Source organism: Crotalus tigris, unplaced genomic scaffold, assembly GCF_016545835.1.
Source record: "Crotalus tigris isolate CLP2741 ecotype Arizona unplaced genomic scaffold, ASM1654583v1 scf7180000017658.5313226, whole genome shotgun sequence".
In the NCBI taxonomy this organism is placed as follows: domain Eukaryota; kingdom Metazoa; phylum Chordata; class Lepidosauria; order Squamata; family Viperidae; genus Crotalus; species Crotalus tigris.
This window is the reverse complement of record NW_024096545.1, coordinates 4,474,519-4,495,556: the sequence shown is the minus strand read 5'-3', so window position 1 is coordinate 4,495,556 and position 21,038 is coordinate 4,474,519. Positions and strand designations below refer to the sequence as shown.

Here is a 21,038-nt window from a genome sequence, read left to right as displayed (position 1 = left end):
GCCTATGCGGCTCATGTCGCAGAAGTCACAGCACTGCGAATAGAATGTGCTGTGACATGACGTGGCACTGGAAGGAAGTGTGACCGATACGCCTCCCCAATGCAAACCTTGATCCACCTGCCTTTTGTCCACTAGAGGCACGGTGAAAGGAAACAAAAAGAGCTTCAGACTTGCGGAAAGGCGCCATTTGCTTGATATAGTAGCATAACGCCCTGCGAACATCCAGTGTATGCCACTGCCATTCCAAGGCATGGGACAGATTAGGGCAAAAATCCGGTAAAACGATTTCTTGGGCCCTATGAAAAAGGATGTTGACCTTAGGAATGAAGGTAGGGTCCAATCGGAGAACCACCCAGTTTTGGTGAAAGGTGCAGATGTCCTCCCTGACCTACAGTGCCGCGAGCTCAGAGATGCGCCTGGCTGACGTGATAGACCAGAAAGATGACCTTGAGAGACAAAGACCTTAAAGTATAAGTTCTGATAGGCTCAAACAGCAATTTGGTGAGGGCCCAAAGGACCCATGGCAATTCCCAGGAAGGATACCTATGTACCACGGGTGGTTTTGTGTTGGTGGCGCCCTTGAGAAAGGAGCGTATCCTGGGATGTTGGGCTAAAGGGGTTGAATTGGCGCAAGTAAGGTGGACAGTGCCGCAACCTGCCTGCAGATAGTATTGGGTGCTAAACCCGTCGAGGCCCTCAAGCAAGTATTCCAGTATGCTCGGGACTGTCAAGTCCAAAACGTCTAGTAGCCGCCTCTCACACCAATTGCAAAAATTCCTCCATGTGGAGTCATAGATGTGATTTGTCGTCGGCCAACAGGTCTGAATCGTGGAAATCACTCTTGTAGAGTATGATTCCCTGCTCAAGATCCAGCGTTCAAGTGCCAGGCGGCTAACTGCATCCACTGGGGTTGTGGGTGTTGTAGAACTCCCTGGCTGAGAGACACACGACCCAGGGGAATCCTCCATGGGGGGGAATCTGGAGAGATTCACTAGGTCGGCAAACCACGGCCTTTGTGGCCAATACAGGGTCACGAGTATAATCTCCGCCCATTCCTGCTACGTCCTGCGGATGATCGCCGGAATCAGAGGGAGAGGGGAAAACACGTAAAGCAGTTCCCCTGACCATGGGCATCGGAGAGTGTCCACTCCCTCCGCCCCCAGAGATGGGAACTGGGAGAAGAACCTCGGGAGTTGGGAATTCGCCGAAGAAGCAAACTAGTCTACAACTGGTTGTCCAAACCTCTGCATTATCTCCGCAAAAAGATCTGGGTGCAGGCGCCATTTGGAATGGTCCACAGTCGACCTACTTAGAAAATCCGCTTGTTAGTTTGCCTCCCCCGAGATGTGTTCGGCCCTGAGGGAGGACAGGTTGGTCTGTCTAGGAACCCAATGCCTGGCCCTCGGTCATGAGGGACCTGGATTGGGTACCCCCTTGCCAGTACACGTTGGCCTTTGCCACCACGTTGTCCGTAAGGACTAGTACTTGTTGCCTCACCACCCTGTTGCGGAAGTGGCGGAGGACCAGGTGTATGGCTCTGAGCTCCAACCAATTGATATTCTATTTCAGGTGAGCTTGGGACCATTGTCCCTGAGCCAATTGAGACAGCAGGTGTGCTCCCCAGCCAATCAGACTGGTGTCTGTTGTAAACGTGAGCCGGGCTGGTTCCTTGAAATATGACCCTCTGGCTACTGCTGGTGAGGACCACCACCGGAGAGACTACAGGGTCTGAGGGGGCACCCTTACCCGTTGGTTGGAGGAGCTGGTGCCCAACCTTTGGAAAGGCAGGAGGAACCATTGGAGGTTCCTGGAATGCAGTCTGGCCCAGGGCACTATCGCGATGCACAAGACCATCTTTTCCAGGAGCTGGGAAAGTAGGACCAGTGGTACTACGTGTTCCCTGAGTACCCTGGGGACCAAAGTCCGGATGCTGTCCCGACGTTCCTGTGACAGGTATACCTGGCAGTTGAGGGTGTCTATGACGGCACCCAGGTGTAGGAGTCAGGTGGAGGGAACAGTCTGACTTTTCTGAAAGTTCCCCTAGAACCCATGCTCCTGAAGGACCCTGATCAACAACATCAGGTCTGATCGGGCGGCTTGAAGGGAGGATGACTGGATGAGCATGTCGTCCAGATAACAATGGACATGCAACGGTACTTTCGGAGGTGTGCAGCCAAGACCACCAGGACTTTGGTGAACACCCTTGGAGCTGATGAGAGGCCGAATGGAAGGGCCCTGTATTGGTAGTGATGGCCCGCGTAGCAGAACCTGAGGAACTGCCAGTGGTCGGGGGAGATGGGGATGTGGAGATATGCTTCCGTGAGATCTATGGACGTCAGGAAATCTCCGTTCCTTACGCTGCCCAAGATAGACTGAAGGGTCTGCATCTTGAATTTTCGATATGCGATATGGTAGTTCAAACATCTGAGATCTAGAATCACTCTCCATCCTCCCAAGACTTTGGGAACCATGAAGAGGATGGAGTAAAATCCCCGTCCCTGTTGACCGGCCGGCACCTATTCTATGGCCTTTATCTCCAAGAGGTGTTGGATGGCCTCTTGCATAAAACCGCTTTTGACAGGGTTCTTTGATTGGGGGCAAGAAATGAAGCGCCCTGGGGGACTGGACACAAATTCCAGGGATAGACCGTATCGAATGGTCTGAAGGACCCAGGAGTCTGTGGTGGTGGCTTCCCACTGGTGGGCAAAGAGCGCCAGCCTGCCACTTATGGGGAGAACAGCTCGAGACTCACTTGGATCTTCTATGGGGCGACCCCCGGCCTCGAAAGGGCCGCTTGCTCTAGAATTTTGTCTGGGTCTGGGGCGGGGCCAGTCCTGTCTGACAGCTGATCCTGTCTGGCCGTGAAGGGCAGGGGGGCTGAAAGAAGCCCACGCCCATTTTTGGCCGAAAAGGACTGCCTACAGGTGTACGGGTTAGCCCACCTGTCGGCCTGTCTGGTGAGGTGGGCCAACACCTTTCGCTAGTCTTTATTTTCAGTCAAACAGCTGACCACCGATAAGGGGGCATCGCTAGACGCCACATGGACTTTGGGTCAGCTTGCCAATGTCTGAGCCATAGCATTCTATGTGCTGAGACGTTGGATGCTATGGTCCTAGATGAGAACCTGGCCACATGTAGCGTGGCATCCGAAACGTACTCAGATGCTGCAACAAGCTTGCTCGGGTCTTGCTGAGTACGTATCTCCTCCGGGGAAGCCTGTCTTGTCGTTGGCAAAGCCAGAGAAGGGAGGTCCTGGCAAAGAAGGATGCACAGGTGGCGGCTCTTGCCGCCCACACTGCTGCCTGGTGAGTCCTGCAGAATGCCAATTCCTATCTCCTGTCCTCGGCCTTTAGCACCTCTAACATGTCTCCCCCGACACTGTAAATGAGTACAAGAGGGGGCTAAAGGGTTCATCCATCGTTGGCACCTCGAGATCCTGTGCCAGGTCTGGCGCTGCACTGAACAGTTTCCTGTCTGTTCCCCCCAGGGGGGGAAAGGTGCCAGGTGATGCCCATTGCTTCCGGATCGCGTTCCAAAAGAGTGCTGGGTAAGGGACGTGGTGCTGAGTCACGATGGGCTTGAAGAATACCGGGTTCGAATCTGAAGTGGGCGGTGGGTCTGGCAGCGGGATCTGATCAGAACCTATGTTGGCCGTGGAACTGGCTCTACGAAGCAGTGACAGGAAAAGGGCCAGGTTGAATAGCCATCCAAATGGGGGAGGGTCTGGGGGGTCTTCCTCCTCTCACCAAGACATGTCGGGTTGGTTGTCCTCCTGGGAGATGAGGCCCTGCTATGATAGGACCGGGGCAGAGAGGAGGAGCCCTGGTACTTGGGTATACCCGGCTGAAAGAAAGGTGGGGTTATGGAAGCCACTGATTCGGGTCTGAGCCCTTGGTGGGACCTAGCAGCAAGCGCCTTGTCAACCACCTGAGCGATTAGGGTTTGGAGATGATCCTCAGAGGGGGTGCCCTCGGGCTCAGCCCCCCCGAGCCCTGCCACCGTGGGGGCAAAGGTGGCCTCTGGGATCGAATGAGGGACCTCGGTGCCAATGAAGGTTGGTTGATAGCTTGAACTTGATCCACCCCAGAAGAAGGGAGATTCCCCTCTGGGAACCAGACCCTTTGGGTAGAAGAGGAGGGCCCCAAAGGGAGATCAAAGGGCGTGTCCTCTGTTTGCCCCACCTTTGCCCTGGCCTGCTTCTGCACTTTGGACAATTCTTTCTCCAAAGTCTGGTGCCTTCTGCTAGCCTGTTTCTATGCCAACTTGTAAGTCTTCCTTCTTGAAATGGTCTTGGCCATGGCTTTGATCCTACCTGCCGCCTCCTGTTTGGAGGATTTTTGCCTTTTGTGTCTGGTGGATGGGGAGGCGGTGTTCTTGGGTTGAGACATCGTCAAGTCCTCCATCCTGAGATGAGCTGTCTCAGGGGTGCTGAGAGGGAGCTCTGGCAGGGGAAAGCCTGTAGCTTCGGCCTTCGGGATCCCCCCCCCCAGGAGGCCTGAAAGAGTAGCAGCCGCTGATCCAACGGATGGAGAACCTAGTTGGTTCCTCAAATTAAGGAAAAGAAGTGAGGGAGGAATCTCCACCCCCTTCTCGGGAGGTTTGGATAAAGTCTGGCTGCAGCGCTGAACAGCTGAAAGGGCTTTCCCTTGGGAGGGAGCTGAAGCCTCAGCGATAGCCCCAGAGAACTGGGGGGGTAAACCACCCCCCCCTCGAGCCTCCAGCAGACTATTTCACACAGTGCTGATCCCAGCGCTGTTGAAATGGCTGTGGATGTCGAAGAAATTAGAATCCAACAATGGAATTAGCTCTATTTCCTGTCTTAGACTGGGAACCAAGCTTGTCACGTCTGTTTGGGCTATAGACCAAGTCAAGACTGGGTGTGGCCAGCCCAGGACAGGCGCGGCAAGTTTGGCTGACTTGGTCTAATGGGCAGGAAGACAAAGCTAACCCATTGGTGGATTCTCCATCTCTGATGCTGGAGAATTTATTTGCTGTCCATGTCCAATGGACTTTGGGCAGCATACAAAACTAGAAAAAACATAAAAACATCAAATAAGACAGACAGTCCAGATTCAAATAAACAAAAAACCTTAGCCAAATAATAAAATATCAATCCCAAGCCTGGGACCAAGGCATTGTTTTCAAAGCTTTCCGTAACTCTAGAAAAAGGGCAAAATCCTTATCTCTGGGGAGATGCTGTTCCAGAGAAGGGGGAACTGGAGTACACCCACTCTGCCAGAACTAAATACTGCCACTGCTTGCCTATCAAAAAACCTTATCAACCATAGATACTGTAAGATACAAAAAGACAACAAGCTTGTCAAAGAGTTTAAACCAGCGGTTCTCAACCTATGGATCGTGACCCCATTTGGGGTCGATCGACCATTTCACAGGGGTCGCCAAGCAAAACTGTCCGCCATTTTTTTCCTCTTTTCTGGCGGGTGCCTTACCTCCCTTGGGCTGGGCCAGCTGGTGGCCCAGCCAGTGGTCGGCCTGCTCTCTCTCTGCCGCTTGCCAGCTACGCCTCGGCCGGCGCAGGGGGCGGCACCACGCATGCGCGGCGCTCCCGGGCAGGGAAAGTCCTCAACTTACAACCGGTTGGGTAGTCCTTGACTTACGACCGGTTTAGTCCTCGACTTATGACCAGTTGGGGGGGGGGGTCACGGCATTAAAAAGGTTGAGAACCACTGGTTTAAACTAAACCTACCGATAGTATGGCAATGAATTCAAACAAGAAAAATTATTTTTGCATTGCTTATATTTTAAGAGCTCCAGTTACAAAGAAAAAACGTTATTTTCTTTCATGACTGTGCCAGCTCACTAACCTTCCAGTGTTTTGTCTTGTATTCATGTTCTTCTCATTATAAAAATATCATAAGGTAAAAGAAAAGAAACAAGCAGAGTAGCTCATTCAGTGCCAATACCACCCTAACTTTATACTGGATGCACATGAAGTGTACTGTATGTTCCTAGATATTGCTGTACCAAGTACTAGTTCCACCAGATGCTTTTTCTTCTCATATTAACAGGATAACGAATACCCTGAGGACATTTAGTCTATCATAAAATTGATAAACTGAGTTCCCAGGAAAAATTCACTCCCACACAATGGAAATGTTTGGTAAGGGGGAACCTTTTTCCAACAGGGATGCAGTCAAAAGAATTTACCTTGAAAGACCACATGGAGCATGGCTGGTAAGGTCAAAACAATTTACTCTTTTGTGGAGCATGAAGACTGCAAAATTCTTTTGCTGAAAGCTTATGTTTTGCAGTGGTTTAATACACTTGTTTATCCCCTTGTCTCTAAAAATGGTTTGCTCAAAATCAGCCATTTTTGCAAAGAAATCATACTTACCAATTTTATAGAAGCTATATAGCTGATTTACCTGTAAAATGTATTAGGAACACATCTTACTTCATAGTAACTTACCAAAGCTTACTCATTAAGTAAATAATTTAATTAAATAAAAGTTTACACCAAAGTAAACTGTGGAGGTTTAACAGCAACCTTTTCTTTGCAAATACAGAATCGCTACAGAAGGTACCCAACAGCATTGACAAGGCATAATGTCTAATTAAAACAAGACCATCCTTCTGAAATTCCTTTTATTTTATTAGGTTAATCTAGCATGATTGATTTCTATTCTTGGAAAATAAGGCTGTAGACTTAGTAATCTCTCAAAAGCCATTTTTGAAGATAATCTAGAACCTGTAGCAGACTCAGAAAATAGTAGTCTCCCATAGTATATAACTACGGTATTTTGTGGACTATACAGCCTGGAACGTCAGAAAGGATAATATCTTCCAGTCTTCAAGTCACTGATCTAGAACAGGGCTTTTCAACCTATTGTACCACTTTTAGGATATGGCAATATTCGAGTACCACCAGTTACCTAGCAAGGTGTCAAAAACATGACAAAACAAAAAAAAAACAAAAAAAATGATAAAGTACAAGTAGTTCTCGACTTACAACAATTTGCTTAGAGATTGTTACAACAGCACTGAAAACTTACTTATGACCATTATAGCATCTTCAGGGTCATGTGATTTACATTCAGATACTTGGCAATTGATTCATATTTATGATGGTTGCAATGTTTCAGGGTCAACCAATTTTCTAGAAACATGCACAAAACATAAAGCATGGTTTCTCAATACAGTGTTACAAAAATTATACTCAACTATATTGAATCAGTCATATGTAAGCAGAAACCAAACCCAACATGTTTTAGTCATAAACAAGTTTGGGAGCTCTTCAAGACTACCAACAAATCTCTCTTCTTCCCATAATCTATCCCTATATATGAGAAAATCCAAAGGACATTAATTTTTCAATCCTGGTGTCAGCTAGTCTGTAAAGGATTCCTAGAATTTCATAAAAACATCTTATTTTAACCTTCATCAAATAAGCCATCTTTATATTCCTTCTGTTTATCTCTGAAAACCTTAATCTTTAGTTCAAATATTGTTGTAAAATATCCCTTAAATTCTTTTTGTCCTTTGCATAGATTTCAAGCCTTTAACAAGACTCTTTTGTAAATCCAATAAAAACATTACATATTATCTTTTGATTTATCACTTGCATTTCCGCTTTAATTTTTATAACTTCAGCCAGGTTTTTTTGCATATCCAGAAAAAAGTTCCATTCAAATCATTCTCTTGGCCTGTTACTTCTATTTCTACTTTAAATACCATCTGTCTTATGATCCATATTTTAATCCAATGTTTCTAATTCCACTTTTTCTGCATCAAGCAAGTTTTGTTTCACCTCTGTCATTTCTTCATAACATCCTTTAAAACAGTGTCAATCCATAGAAGCAGATATCCATAGAAGCAGAAGACGCTGTTCTTGTAAGGGCAATTAGTCAATCCATAGAAGCAGAAGACACTGTTCTTATAAGGGCAACTAATTTCTGGCTCCATTCTTCCAAGATCTTTAGTATTTCAAATGTTGCAATGTTTTGCATATGTCATACATCCAAATTCTAATCAAAACTAAAGGCTTTTTTTTTTTTACCCTGGATTTTAGTCCCTTGTAGGGTCCTACTGAAATCACAGTCTCTAAACTGTTAGGACATACAGCAGACAAAATAATTCTGGTTCCCATGAAAAGCCATTTTATGTTTTTAGCTCCAAAATCTTATAGCAGGGGTGTCAAACTCACAACGTCATTTGATGTGTCGCAACATATCACGACTATTTTTCCATTGCCGGACATGGGATGGGCATGCTTTCGGAATGTCGCATCCGGCCCACGGGCTGGCAGTTTGACACCCACCTTACAGTAAAAGTTTCAAAATTCCAAATTTGTCTGAGCCTTCTACAACTTTCTTGGTTGAAAATTTTATTTAGCTCTTTGCCACTTTTTGAATTCTTTAAACCCCTTTAATTAATTTTAAGTCCCTGTAATTAATTGTTCCTTTATTCAGAAATGAAGATAGATTTAGCAGGTAGCTTTTCAAACTTGTCATTTCAAAAACCTCTAATAGCATTAATACATTTCCAAAAATATTAAAAGTAAGGCTAGCAAATTTAGTGTCCTTTAAAGGGCTCCACTGTTGTTTGGTTATTAATCTCATCTCCCAGCACTGAAATCCACAGGAGACCACTGTACTGCAATCTCCTCATGAAGAGCAGTCATCTGGAGCACATATTAATGATCTCCCATCCTTTTCTTGTCTCGAGAGGTTTCAAAGAAATGGTCTACTTAAGTTCTTTGGGTTTTGATATCGTTATCTTCACTTTCAGTGGATACATGTTTAGTTGCCACGCCTCTACCAGAAGTCCTGACTTTGACTTAGTGTCATGTATGAACTCAAAACATGTGCTTAGTAATATGGCTTATGCTTAGAGTGAGGTGTGAAGAAACAGACCTGAGGGTTTACAGTTAAGCATGCCATGAGTTGATATATTTGAACTCATCTTGCATATATAAAATTTTATGTAAAATCTATAAACGTTGTTTGTATTGAGCTTTCAAAGAAACATGTCTGAAACCACATGAATAGATAAAACATTATCATATAAGCAGTGACAACCAAACAGCATTCCCCCAGAGATTCGAATGACCCTAACATGCCTTGTTTCCAATGAGCCCTGAAGACCTGGTTTTCTCCAAGTCTTGGACTAGAGAGTGGAGGGTTCCTTGAGATTATTGTTTGTGCAAGATAAATGTTGTTCTTTTCTTGACTCAACTGTTTTTCAATTCTGTTTTTATTCTACTCTTAGAGTCATCCCACCTTACAAAAGTAATTCATATAAATAATGAGACCAAAGATACAGTCTGATGATCTCCTGAAGTTTTAAACTGTAACAATACTTTATCTGTGACCATGACGTGGATAAGTGGAAAAACAAAATATCTAGTCAGAATAAACTGAAATGATTTACATTTCATAAACTACGCAAAAAACAGATTCTACTCATTCATTTTGCCATATCACATATCCAATTTTTCACAGAAAGCTAAGAAAGTCAATTGCTGTTAGACACCAATCCCTTCATTTAGCATCTTCAGCCATTTCCATTCTACCAGATCAAAAGGGCGTTGTCTTACCTGAACGCCTTTTCTCAGCACGGAGACGTAGAATCAAAACAATTAGCATAATCAATTTTCAGTTTCTGCATGAAACAGAAAATGTATTGGTTTAATTCTAAACAAACCATCTTACAGTGGATTTCTGCTGAGCCATTTAATATTGGTTCCAGTGTGGGAGAAGAGGGATGCTTTAGATATTCCAGGTTTCACCAGTCTGCGTTTCTCACCAATCTTCCAAGCACCTTCTTTTCCCTTCCCTCCCTCTTTTCAACTGCCATCACCATCAATGTATTTGCCTTTCTCCTGCTCTTCTACAGACAAACACTTTTTCTCAGAACAATTGTGTTCTGGTCTGTATCTGAAACAAAACATTCATTTCACTTCTAGTTGAAACCACTCCAAACTGTTTTGTATGGGAACATTTTGTGTGTAACCTTTTAATTTATAAAATCTGCAAGTTACCACATACTATACAACAATCCAATTAGCAACCAGTTTGAGAAGACAAAATGAGTGGCATCCACAATTATGAACCTTTCAACTGCAGCTAGTCCAGTTTTATATTTAAAAAGTGGATTTCATGGTCATAGGCAATACTGAATTCTATGCAAAACAAAAAGATGTTCAAAAAAGGTTGACAAAAATCTCTCTTGCACTGAATACCTAAACCCAAGCAGTGCGCTAGTGGTGGGAATGCTTTATTTCCATCTTTAATATAAAAATGCAAGTTCTGTCCCTTCTTCTGATCTTTAGTTTAATAAAATATCCAAGTATAAACTTTCCAGGAATTTGAAAACCCAGAGGGAATGTTTAAGAGGTTTTCAGAAAAAAAAACTGAAAACTAAAATACTATACTAAACATGCTAAATATTGATTTCCCCAAAACCCTTTAGTGATCTAAACTAATTTTCTACCTCAAGAAAATGCATTATGTATGCCTGGCTTTATTTATTAACATTATAATGTTAGGCATTACTAAATAAAAAATGTCTTCTGATTTAAAGTACCTTTAAGCATATTCATTACAAATCAGCCAATAAACTGCTACAGAATAAGAAAGGTTTTTTTCCAGTGTTAACTAGCAGGGAAAAATAAAATTGAAGACAGAATAACAATCTTCTTCTTCATCATCATCATTTCAATTTTACATGGATGCTCTTTACCAAATGAGTTTGTTAAATTAGTAACACAGTTGTTAAGTGAATCTGGCTTCCCCATTGACTGCCAGAAGGTCCCAGAAGTGATCACATGACCATGAGACACTGCAACTGCCCAATATATCTCTGTTGCCAAGTTTCCAAATTTTGATTATGTGACCACAGGGATGCTACTGTGGTCATTAAGCCACATTTTTCCAGGGCTGTTTTAGCTTCAGTTACTAAAAGGAAGATTGCAGATTGAAGACTTTTATAAAAATGACAGTTTGACAGTAAGAATGAACTAATTTATCATGCTACAGTAAACTGAGTATTCCAGCGTAGCATATTCTTCTTATACCCAATTGTTTATACCTGCAACTTTACCAAATATATCTAGTTCTCTACAACTACCTATTGTTTCCTTTTAATTCTTAAAATCAGTCATCAGAACAGCTATGCAGTCTTCAAATCCTTCCTGAAAACATGGAAGGTCCTTAAAGCCTTTTCTTTTATAAGAATCACAACTTCAATATATCAGCTGCAATCACATTCTCTCCTTTTTATATGCATTTTAACTTGGCATACAAATGTTAAGGCAGTTTTACTACAAAAACAAAATAAAGAACACAACAGAAATAGAAGGGTGTATTTAAGTTAAGAAATTTTGTATAATTTGAAAAAAATACAAAAGAAACCCAAACAATATCTTATTAATGTTTTCATCCAATATTACTTTATTTTTCATGCACAAAGAAAATATCTAAAATTAATCTGAAAGTTAAGGGAAAAGTGGAAGGGAAATGACATTTGATTCTGAATTTATTTGTGTCAAATATTAAGCAATTTGATTCTTTCTGTTGATTGCATAAAAAAATCATTTCAAATAAATTAAGCTTAAATTAGAATAGTTATATAAGCATTTCATGGATTAATTAGGGAAGTATTTAAAATATGAGACTTATTATATATTATTACTCATATATTCCAGAAGACTAAATGTTACTCAATAATTTAAACACATACTTTTATATTTAATAAAACAAGAATTAAGAAAAATGTAAAACAGGTTTTATCAGTTTGTTACATACCTCAAAAGCCTTCGCACAAAAGCAACATATAAAAAAACTCTATGTGAATCACTCCAGATATTATCTCCCTTAAGTCAAAAACTGTTTGCTTGGACAACGATGAATTAAAAAGACAATAATATAAAACTCTTTTTTTGGAAGCATCATCCTTTTTGTACTAAAAGTAAATGAAACTGCAGTTAACAAGTATGAAGAGGGGGAAATGATTATAGTTTTAAACTTGGAACAAAACCCTCAATCAGAACATTCCAAAAGGGTTCTCTTCCAGCAAAACATAATTCAAAATATTTTCAGTGTTCCATCATCAAAACAATGGGAATTTGAAACAACCTCATTCCCCCACTTTCTGTTCTAAGTAGCTGTAGTAGTACATGCTAAATTATATTTATCACCTAGCTTGCAGAAAAACTAGCCTAAATATGATTCCTTAAAAGGAATTAAATGTAATAAACATCCTTACTGCACAAACAGCAGTGAATAAAACTAACCCCAGCAACAACAGATACAAATAGCTCATAAACAGCAACCTAACAGTGAAAAGATATGTTTTCTCCTTCTTGGTTGTTTTCTTGCAGACATTTCATTACCCAAACTAGGTAACATTATCAGTGCAAGGCTAACCAAGCTCAGAGAGCAATAAGGACTATCAACTATTCTTCAATTCTCATTTTTCTGTTGCATAATCATAGCAAACAGACTCAGGCAAATTGAAACACTGTGCACATCTTATGAAAGAGAACTTTATCCTATAAAACTACTGAGGGGGGGAAAGGTATTCAGCTCCTGGAGCTTTATAAGTATTAAAAAGCCTAGCTTCTTTTCAGCGATAATTGTACCATAATATTCTTCATGATGAAAAACAATATTAGAACAATGAGATCTTAAAATTAATATCTAACTGATTAAGCAAGTATTACAGACTCATACATCCAGTGCCACATATTACCAGGTGAACTAATGATTCCTTTCAAGAACAGTATCCCAAATATTGCACATAATCTTTTGTAGAATTAAATTACACAAAAAGTTATTTTGCAGAACAGCAATGTTTAAGATTTAACTTGACAAGATATGGCCTAACTTCCCAAAATCTTGTCAATGTTGTACAGGTAGTTCTTGATTTATAACAATTTGGACCAGAACTTCTGTTGCTAAGTGATGCAGCCATTAAGTTGCATGCAATTTCACAATCTTTTTTGCCATTGTCATTAAGCAAATCTGGCTTCTCATTGACTTTGCTTGTGGGAAGATCTCTAGGAAGGTCATAAATGGCAATAATAGAACCTTGGGAATCTGTAGTCATCATAAAGATATGCCTATTGCCATGTGCCCAAAAATTGATCATGTGACCACAGAGATACTGCAACAGTCATCAATGCAAGAACATCCTAAGTCACTTTTTTCAGCATTATTGTAACATCAAACATCATTGAATGAACCATCGTAAGTTGAGGACTACTTTTAAAACAGCGCATGAAGGATATTTTAACAATTGGCACAATTAACCTGTATTGAAGAAATCTATTTTTTTCATATTTTATGGGGGCCCTAATCTAACATTTCCCTTAAAGGTAACACAAAGCAAAGGATATTCTAGTGCAGGCCTGTCAGAGATACCCACCTCTCTTTCAGTATTTGCACTATAAATTATGCACCCTAATCTTACTTATTCAGACAATGGAATTGATTGCCAAATATCTGTTAATGTAACTTTGGTCAGGTGTAACTGTATTGTGATACTGCAAAGGTATTGGAGATTGTGCTGTGGTACCAGAAAAAAAAAAAATCAAGCTTCAGAAGTAAAAAAACAAACAACCCAAAAAACAAAACAGATGTCCATTATATTCATATCCAACCTTTCTCCGATTACAACAGATATCCTACAAAATTTCCCTTCCCACCCTCCAGCTCCAATCCAGGTCCTCAACTTAACAACCATATATTTAGTGACTATTCAAAGTTACAACTGCACTGAAAAAAGTGTCCCGTGACCTATTTTCACACTTACGGCCCTTGCCAAACTTCAGGCACTTGGCAACTCGTGTGTATTCATGACAGTTGCAGTGTCCCGGAGTCATGTGATCACCACTTTTAACCTTCCCAGCTGGCTTCCGACAAACCAAGTCAATGGGGGAAGCCAGTCAATGAAAAACTACATGATTCACCTAACAACTGCAGTGATTCGCTTAACAACTATGGCAAAAAATATTGTAAAATGGGGAACAATTAGCTTAACAAATGTCTCGTTTAGCAATGAAAATTTTGGGGTCAATTGTGGTCATAAGTCAAGGACTATCTGTATTATTTTCACAACAGCTATGCAACCTATTTTAGGTCAAGGTAGAGAGGAACTTAATATCTGTCAGTGAACAATTAACTGAATGGGACCTGAATCTGGCTTCTAATCCACTTCTAAGTTAAATACTTTGACTACTATATCATACTGGCTTTTAGGAAACTCATTCTTTCCTAGTATTCATTAATTTCTAAATTTATTTTAGTTTTGTATTAACAGGCGACATTAAATTTAAGAAGAGCTATACTGAATAAAGCACCAGGGGGGAAATATTAAAAAAAACATGCATCAAACCTTGATTTGGTTTTATTTTACTAGGAGATAGGCTGAGTACATGCATTATATTTAGTCAGTTTCTTTAATTGGCTGAATCCATACAATATTGACACCCCTTGTCAAAGAATCATAAGCTTAGTATATGACACTTAAACCAAGGCATAGCTTGAGAATGAAGCAACAATGTTGTTGAAATTAAGCAGGGCCTTGATGAAAGACTGCTGTAACATATAGTGAAAAATTAAGTTGTTTTTATATACACTGGTATAAATGCAGTTAGTGAAGGCATTAGGAGTAGATTATCAAATAAATCTCAAGATAATTTTCCCCCTTAGGTGACTTCAGATCTTCTGAAAGACACTGAATAAACATCTACTGTATCATATTTTAATTTCTTAATTTCAACAGAAAACAAACTGCCTCAGGAGGTAACTTCACAGCAGGTATTTAAATAAAAGCTTGATGGCCATCTGTCAGATGCTGCAGTAACAGAATCCTGCCTGGACAGAGGAATGGACCTAGGAGATCTCTATCATCACTTCCAATACTTTCAGTCCAGTATTCTATTAGAACATTGTACCTCAACAATAGATATCTGATTTAGCTCTGATATCAGATTGGCTCTGACTGGATGCCCCCTTTTATCAACAATCCACTTTGGTAAACATTTATCATATAAAGTAAAACTTCAGTATTATATGCTTTCTTGTAACACACACATTTGTAGTTTAAGAATAAACTCGTAAACAGTAAAGCACTTTTGGTTTTCAATGCTGTAGAGACAGATGTTGAGTATCACACAAATATAAATGTTCCTATCACATTTGCCCATGTACATCTTTGGCTAATAAATAGCATAACGCAGCAAGCTTTAAAAAAGAAAAAATGTTCTGGTTAACTATATCAATTCAATCCATTTAATCCATGCTGGTAATCTCCAATTGCTTAATCCAATCCGGGAATGTATGAGCACACCCATGTTTCTTTTCTCTCTATTGTTAAATTAGTTGTATTGGGAGTACTCTGTATGAGACAAAGAAGGAACGGAATAAGGAAAGTGTGTTGCCGTAACTATCCATGGGTACATGAACTGGCAACAGCAGTGATGATAGAACAGGTTTCCATTATGAATCACCCTTCACGAGTTTAAAAGTTTGAACCTAATCAAATCTAAAAAATATCTTGAAACAAAATTTCTTCTGATATTGCTTCTAGAATCCCAAAGAACCTAGCATAGAAAAAAGAGGAAAAGTGTTTATCAATAAATAGTACTGCACTTTGGTTTAAATATGCGCTCTCATAATCAGCAACATGTACATTTCAACAAAAATGCCCACAAAGAACTTAAATATTTGTTGTAGGAACTAAGATGCTGAGTTAAAAATCAGAAGACTATGAATTCTAGTCCTTTCTTAGGAGCGAAAACCAACTGAATGACTTTGGGCCATTACTCTCTTTAGGCCAACTCACCTTACATGGTTGTTGTGGGGAAAACAGACAGGAACATTTAGGCTGACTTAAGAAAAAAAATAAAGGAGAGATAAAAGTAAAACAAATAATTCCCAATTAAAGCCAAGATTTACATGAGTTGCTCAACATGCCTGTCTGCCTACCTACCTATCTGTGTTCGTGTAAACAGGTTACAGAGCAGTCTTTGTTTGCTTGATATTCTGCCTTTCCTCCAAAAGCTACAAAAACTTATTGTGGAGATTATTTCCATTTTATTCCCCCAAAGAGCAACCCTATGAGGTAAGTGGAACTGAGGGTGAATTATCTAATTTCTATGGCTTAAAGTCGACCTGAACCTGGGTCTCTCTATTGAACAGATTAAACTCCCTCAGCACTAATACATGTCTTCCAGTTTTACTGTATCAGATAAAACACTTAAGTACACTGATTCCTGTAATTTTAAAGCCACTTTAACACTATGCTGTTATGTTATAAAATGTAAATGTATTTTCCCCAATTTGAGGGAGAAAGAAAGCACTTTTCCAACCAGATGGTACGCAATCTATATATTAATGAAACTGAATAATTCATGTTAGACTACATATGCATACATTCATCAATAAACAATAGTCAATATTCAAAAGCTATTTTAACAACCATGAGGGCTTGACATTTACTCCAAATTATTTGTCTGCTAGTCTTTTACTCTCTACTCAAAAAGCTGAAAAGATCAGATTTCAAATTCGTAAGTACCAACCTATAGTTACATTAAATCTTTTATCTCACTCAAAACCATATGTTTGCAAAGAAAATGTACCACATAGCTTTCCATAGCTTTTGTCCAACTATGCAGTACTGTTTTTAATTTTGTTAATGCTATATATTTACATCACACCAGGGAGACAAAGTTGTCATCCCCAAAGTCAATTTAGTTAAGGAAATGAACGATTTTCCTTTTTTCAGTCTCCTCCCAGGATAAATGTTAGATCACATTTCAGCTATTAAACTGAAGGCCCAAATGCCTACCACTACAACAGAAAAGCCCATCTGCACTCAATATAACTACAGTAGAAAGGAATAAGCACACGTGGACATTTGAAAGACCTTTGCCCCACATACTTTAGGGACCTTCTTGCACCATCAGCGTGCACCAAGTTAGGCGTGAGGGGAAGTGCCCTTTTCGCAAATAAATGACAATACATTACAGTAATCATACAGGTGCAGAGAGGCCTATTTTTCTGCCTTCCGTCCTAGGCGTAGGCTTCACTGTCGCGACTACTACGCGAAGGGGCCTTATAAGAATCTCTCCCCAGAGCCCAAGCTAAAAACAGACGTGCTACGACACGGCCGGAAAGGGAGTCCAAAAGCAAGGCTTCGGAGCGAGTTCGGGAAAATCACATGCTCGCACCCAAAGAAAACCACGTTGCCTTTACTGCAGTGGAATGCTGGGAAAGGGAGGAAACGCCGAATGGGCGACACACACACACGCCTAGCCATTGGGCGGCGAGGCGTTGGGCGACGGAACGCTCAAACCGTCGCCAGGGGCACGTTTTGCGCTGGGGCCTACAACGCCGCAACAACGCCATGGAACCTTCGAAATGCAGCACTTTTCCCAGTGCCCCGCCCTGGTTGAGCCGCATGACCCGCCGCCGCCGCTGCCGCCTTGGCCTCGCTTAAGTCAGCACTCGGGTCTGCCCTCCTCCACTACACGCGCTTTGGATGCCCTCCTCCGTTTCAAAGGAGGCTCAGCTGTCGGTAGCTCGTCGCTTCTTCCCACCCCATTCCCAATTCAAGGATTTTTTACACACACACACACCAGCACGCGTTTAAAGTCCTCGGTGCCCAGGATAAAGGATGGCTCCAGTTACCACCCCTTAGTTTTTTCCCTTTTCCCCCTCCCTTCTCCATTCACGCTGAGACCAAAGACTTCGGGCATGTCTACTTTAGACGGCGTTACATTCATCGCCAGATATTCTTAGACTTCACCCAGCACCGCGCTATTCTGCTAGGCCTATTTAGGAAAGGAAGCGGCGTGGGGTCTCCCGCTCAAGCTCATTAAACATTTACAATCCGACATATCGCAATACCGAGAGTTCGCCTGTGAACTGGAAGGAAGTGAATATATAGACGAATCCAATACACCCCCGGCCGTAACTTTACAAGGGAAAAGCAAATTCCTATCAAGCGTGCGGTCAGGGAGAAGGGTTTGCTGGGGGCGGGGAACAGTTCACCGGGCGCGTTTTGCAGCGATCAAGGTCTAAAGATATCTCATGCTTGGTTTTGAATGCCCCGTAGCACGCTCTCATCGACCTCCATTAGCCCTCCCCCCCCCGAAATCAGTTTTTGCCAAGAGGCTCACCGAGTGCCGGGTGAAGTAGCACCGGGTGGGCGTACATGGACAAAGACAGGGTGGAGTTCTATTAAGGGGGGGAGAGCATGTCACCATATTGCAGAGGGAGGACTCCCCACCTCGAATGACTGGCTCCCGGTTGCCGTATCAGAATAAGCCGATCACCCCACAACCCACCCCCGCCCCGCCAACCTCAGCCGCCAAAGGACTCATCCTACCTACCCACCTGGAGGGGACTGTCCGTTGAGAGTGACTAACGCCACCGGGGCGTTCTTAGTCCAAGGGTTCACCTTGGGTGGAGGGGCCTCGATGAATTCCTTGCGGCCAACTCCTCCCTGCTCGCCGCCCTCCTCGCCGCCACTACTGCTGCTGCTGGCTTCTCCGGGCAGCCGGTTTGACTCTATGCAGCCGCTCCTTTGGTGCAGCAGGTTCTCCTTTTCCTGATGGTTGCTGTCCTCCTTCTGTTGTTTGATGCTGGGGGGCTTCAGCAGGGCCCCGTTTCGGCGCAGATGGTCTCCCACGTTGCCGCCGCCGCCGCCTTCTTCCTTGCTGCAGCTGTCGGGGCCGCCCCCCTTGTCCTCATCGGCGTTGGCCTTCTCTCCTTGGTGCATGAGGTGCTCGCCCTTCTCTTGAGGCTTCTTGATAACCAGCCCGTGTTCCTCGGCAGGCAGGAGCGGGTTGGCGGGCAGTAGAGCTTCCACCTGGGTAGCCATCTGCACCCCCGCAGAGCCGCCTCGTTCGCCCGCCTCCAGGCTCTCCCGGACAACACGCGCCCGCCCCAAACTTTGCCGACTCCCTTTCCCGAACCCAGTCCTATCCCTCCTTTTTCCTCCGCTATTCTGTGCTCAGGTAAGTCTGCACCCAAAGCGAGGGGGGGGTCGAGCCACCGGCTTCCTCCCCCCACCCTGGAAACCCAACCCCGACGTCCCCCCTCCCCCGTCTCCTCTGATGCCGCCGCAGCAATATGGAGAAGGAGACCACGCGACTGGCCAGCGAGAGCGCGCGCCCCTCAGCCCAGCTCCGCCTTAGAAAAGCTGAGAGCGTGCACGCTCGTCTCGGCAGCGAGCGCGCCTCGAAGGAGGAGGGAGAAAGGCCGTGGGCCCGGGCTCGGAGGCCGCGCGCGTGCCTGATGCAATTTAGCGAGAAGAGACGCTTCTTAAAGGGGCAGAGCTTGGGAGAGCGCCTAGCCTCACGCCGAAGGGCCTGGGTGAAGCGCGATTTTCTCGTGGAGGCACCCCGCGTTCCTGTTTAACTGCTCGGAAGATTGTGGGCCTGTTGTCCCCAGAAGAACTAATTTTCCTTCTGTTCTGAACTGTAATCAATGATATTTTTTCCCCAATAACCAAGATCAGGATAAATTCGCGACTGAATAAACCTGTTAACTTGAAAGTAAGTTCCACTGAATGTGTTATTGTTAAAGGTAACTTCGCTCTTCCCGGAAGTTTCATGTAAGGCTCTTAATGGACAGACATCGTGTTGTAAGGGTGAGATACCTCCATTTTCTTTAATTAATTTAATCTGTTTGAATCGGGTTGTTTGTCTGCTTGAATAAGCATCAAGTAGGTGCCGATTCTTCATTAGTAAAGTAACTTAAACAGATGTTGTGATTGACACAAACGTGGTAACATTCACAGTTCATTGTTGGAAGCTGGCTTTTCCAGTTTGTAATCCAACATTTTAGCTCCTGTGGTGCATTGCCTTTATATAAAGCCTTGTCTCACTCCTTTGCCAACATGGAGCCAGTCTGTTTCACCATCTTCTGTCCCTACTATGGCTTCCTGATTTGTATATAAGATTCTCAGGAGGACAATGAGATGTTCTTGGATTTCCATTTTTCTGAGCACTTTCCATAGCTTGACATCCTACTACAGGACTCTAATCCTGGTAGGAATGACTGTTGTGTTTGTGACTGGATATCCATAGTATTAGAGCACCAGCCTTTGATGAGGGAAACTAAAGCGGGGACAGTGAGTTAATTGATACGGAACAACCCTGTACCCGACAATCTAAAAATTATAGGGCTATCAGTGCATGTAGCATAGATGTGTGTGTGGACAAGAATACCAACCTTGCTATCAAGCAAAATGAAGCCTCTAATAGCAAGTGCCACATAAAGTGCACTAACCAAATAGGTGGTAAGACAATAGGGGAACTCAGGCACCACACAGGTTATGTAGAAAGTAAACACAGGGCCACTCACAAAGGACTCAAATGTTTATACACCAGTGCACAGAGTATGAACAGCAAACAGGGTGAACTAGAAATTCAGGTTAATGAGAGCAGATATGATATTGTTGCCATTACGGAAACATAGTGGGATGAAACCCACACATGGAACACACAGCTAGAGGGATTTAAATTATTTAAAAGAAACAGTCCAAATAAAAGAGGAGGTAGAGTTGCTCTCTATATAAGAAATAACTACATCTCTACAGAAATAGAGCACAATGATAAAAACTGTCTTGAATGCATTTGGGTCAATATAAAAGGGGGGGAAATGACATTGCCATAGGTGTATACTACAGACCACTCAACCAAACAGAGGAAATAGATGAACTTTTTGCTAGTCAGCTAACTAAGGTATGTAGGAAGCACATCACAATAGTAATGGGGGACTTTAACTACCCTGACATCAACTGGGAGACAAACTCCGCACCAAGTGGAAGATCAAACAGGTTCCTGGCAAACCTAGCAGACAACTTTGTCTCCCAAAAAGTAGAGAAGGGAACTCGGGGATTAGCCATTTTGGATCTAATTCTCACTAACAGAGATGAAATGATAGACGGTGTTGAAGCCATAGGAACCCTGGGAGGAAGTGATCATGCAATATTAGAATTCAACATTATAGAAGCACAACCAATAGAACACAGTCAAACTGAGTCTTGGACTTCAAGAGAGCTAA

The 21,038-nt window shown here is 42.8% G+C and overlaps 1 protein-coding gene across 4 annotated transcripts in view; it reads right to left on the bottom strand.

Annotated features, from left to right (window-relative positions):
* The window catches only part of LARP1 (La ribonucleoprotein 1, translational regulator), a 105,820-nt gene extending 86,690 nt beyond the window's left edge, over positions 1–19,130 (bottom strand). For 2 of the 4 annotated variants that reach the window (XM_039335770.1, XM_039335772.1), the window contains exon 1: positions 18,363–19,064. In XM_039335770.1, the coding sequence (XP_039191704.1) occupies positions 18,363–18,849 (487 nt within the window). In that variant the 5' untranslated portion in view covers positions 18,850–19,064. Of the gene's footprint in view, positions 1–17,002; positions 17,437–18,362 lie in introns of those variants that run through there. The other 2 variants (XM_039335773.1, XM_039335775.1) reach the window with 2 other exon arrangements.
* Between the last annotated feature and the right edge of the window lie 1,908 nt (positions 19,131–21,038).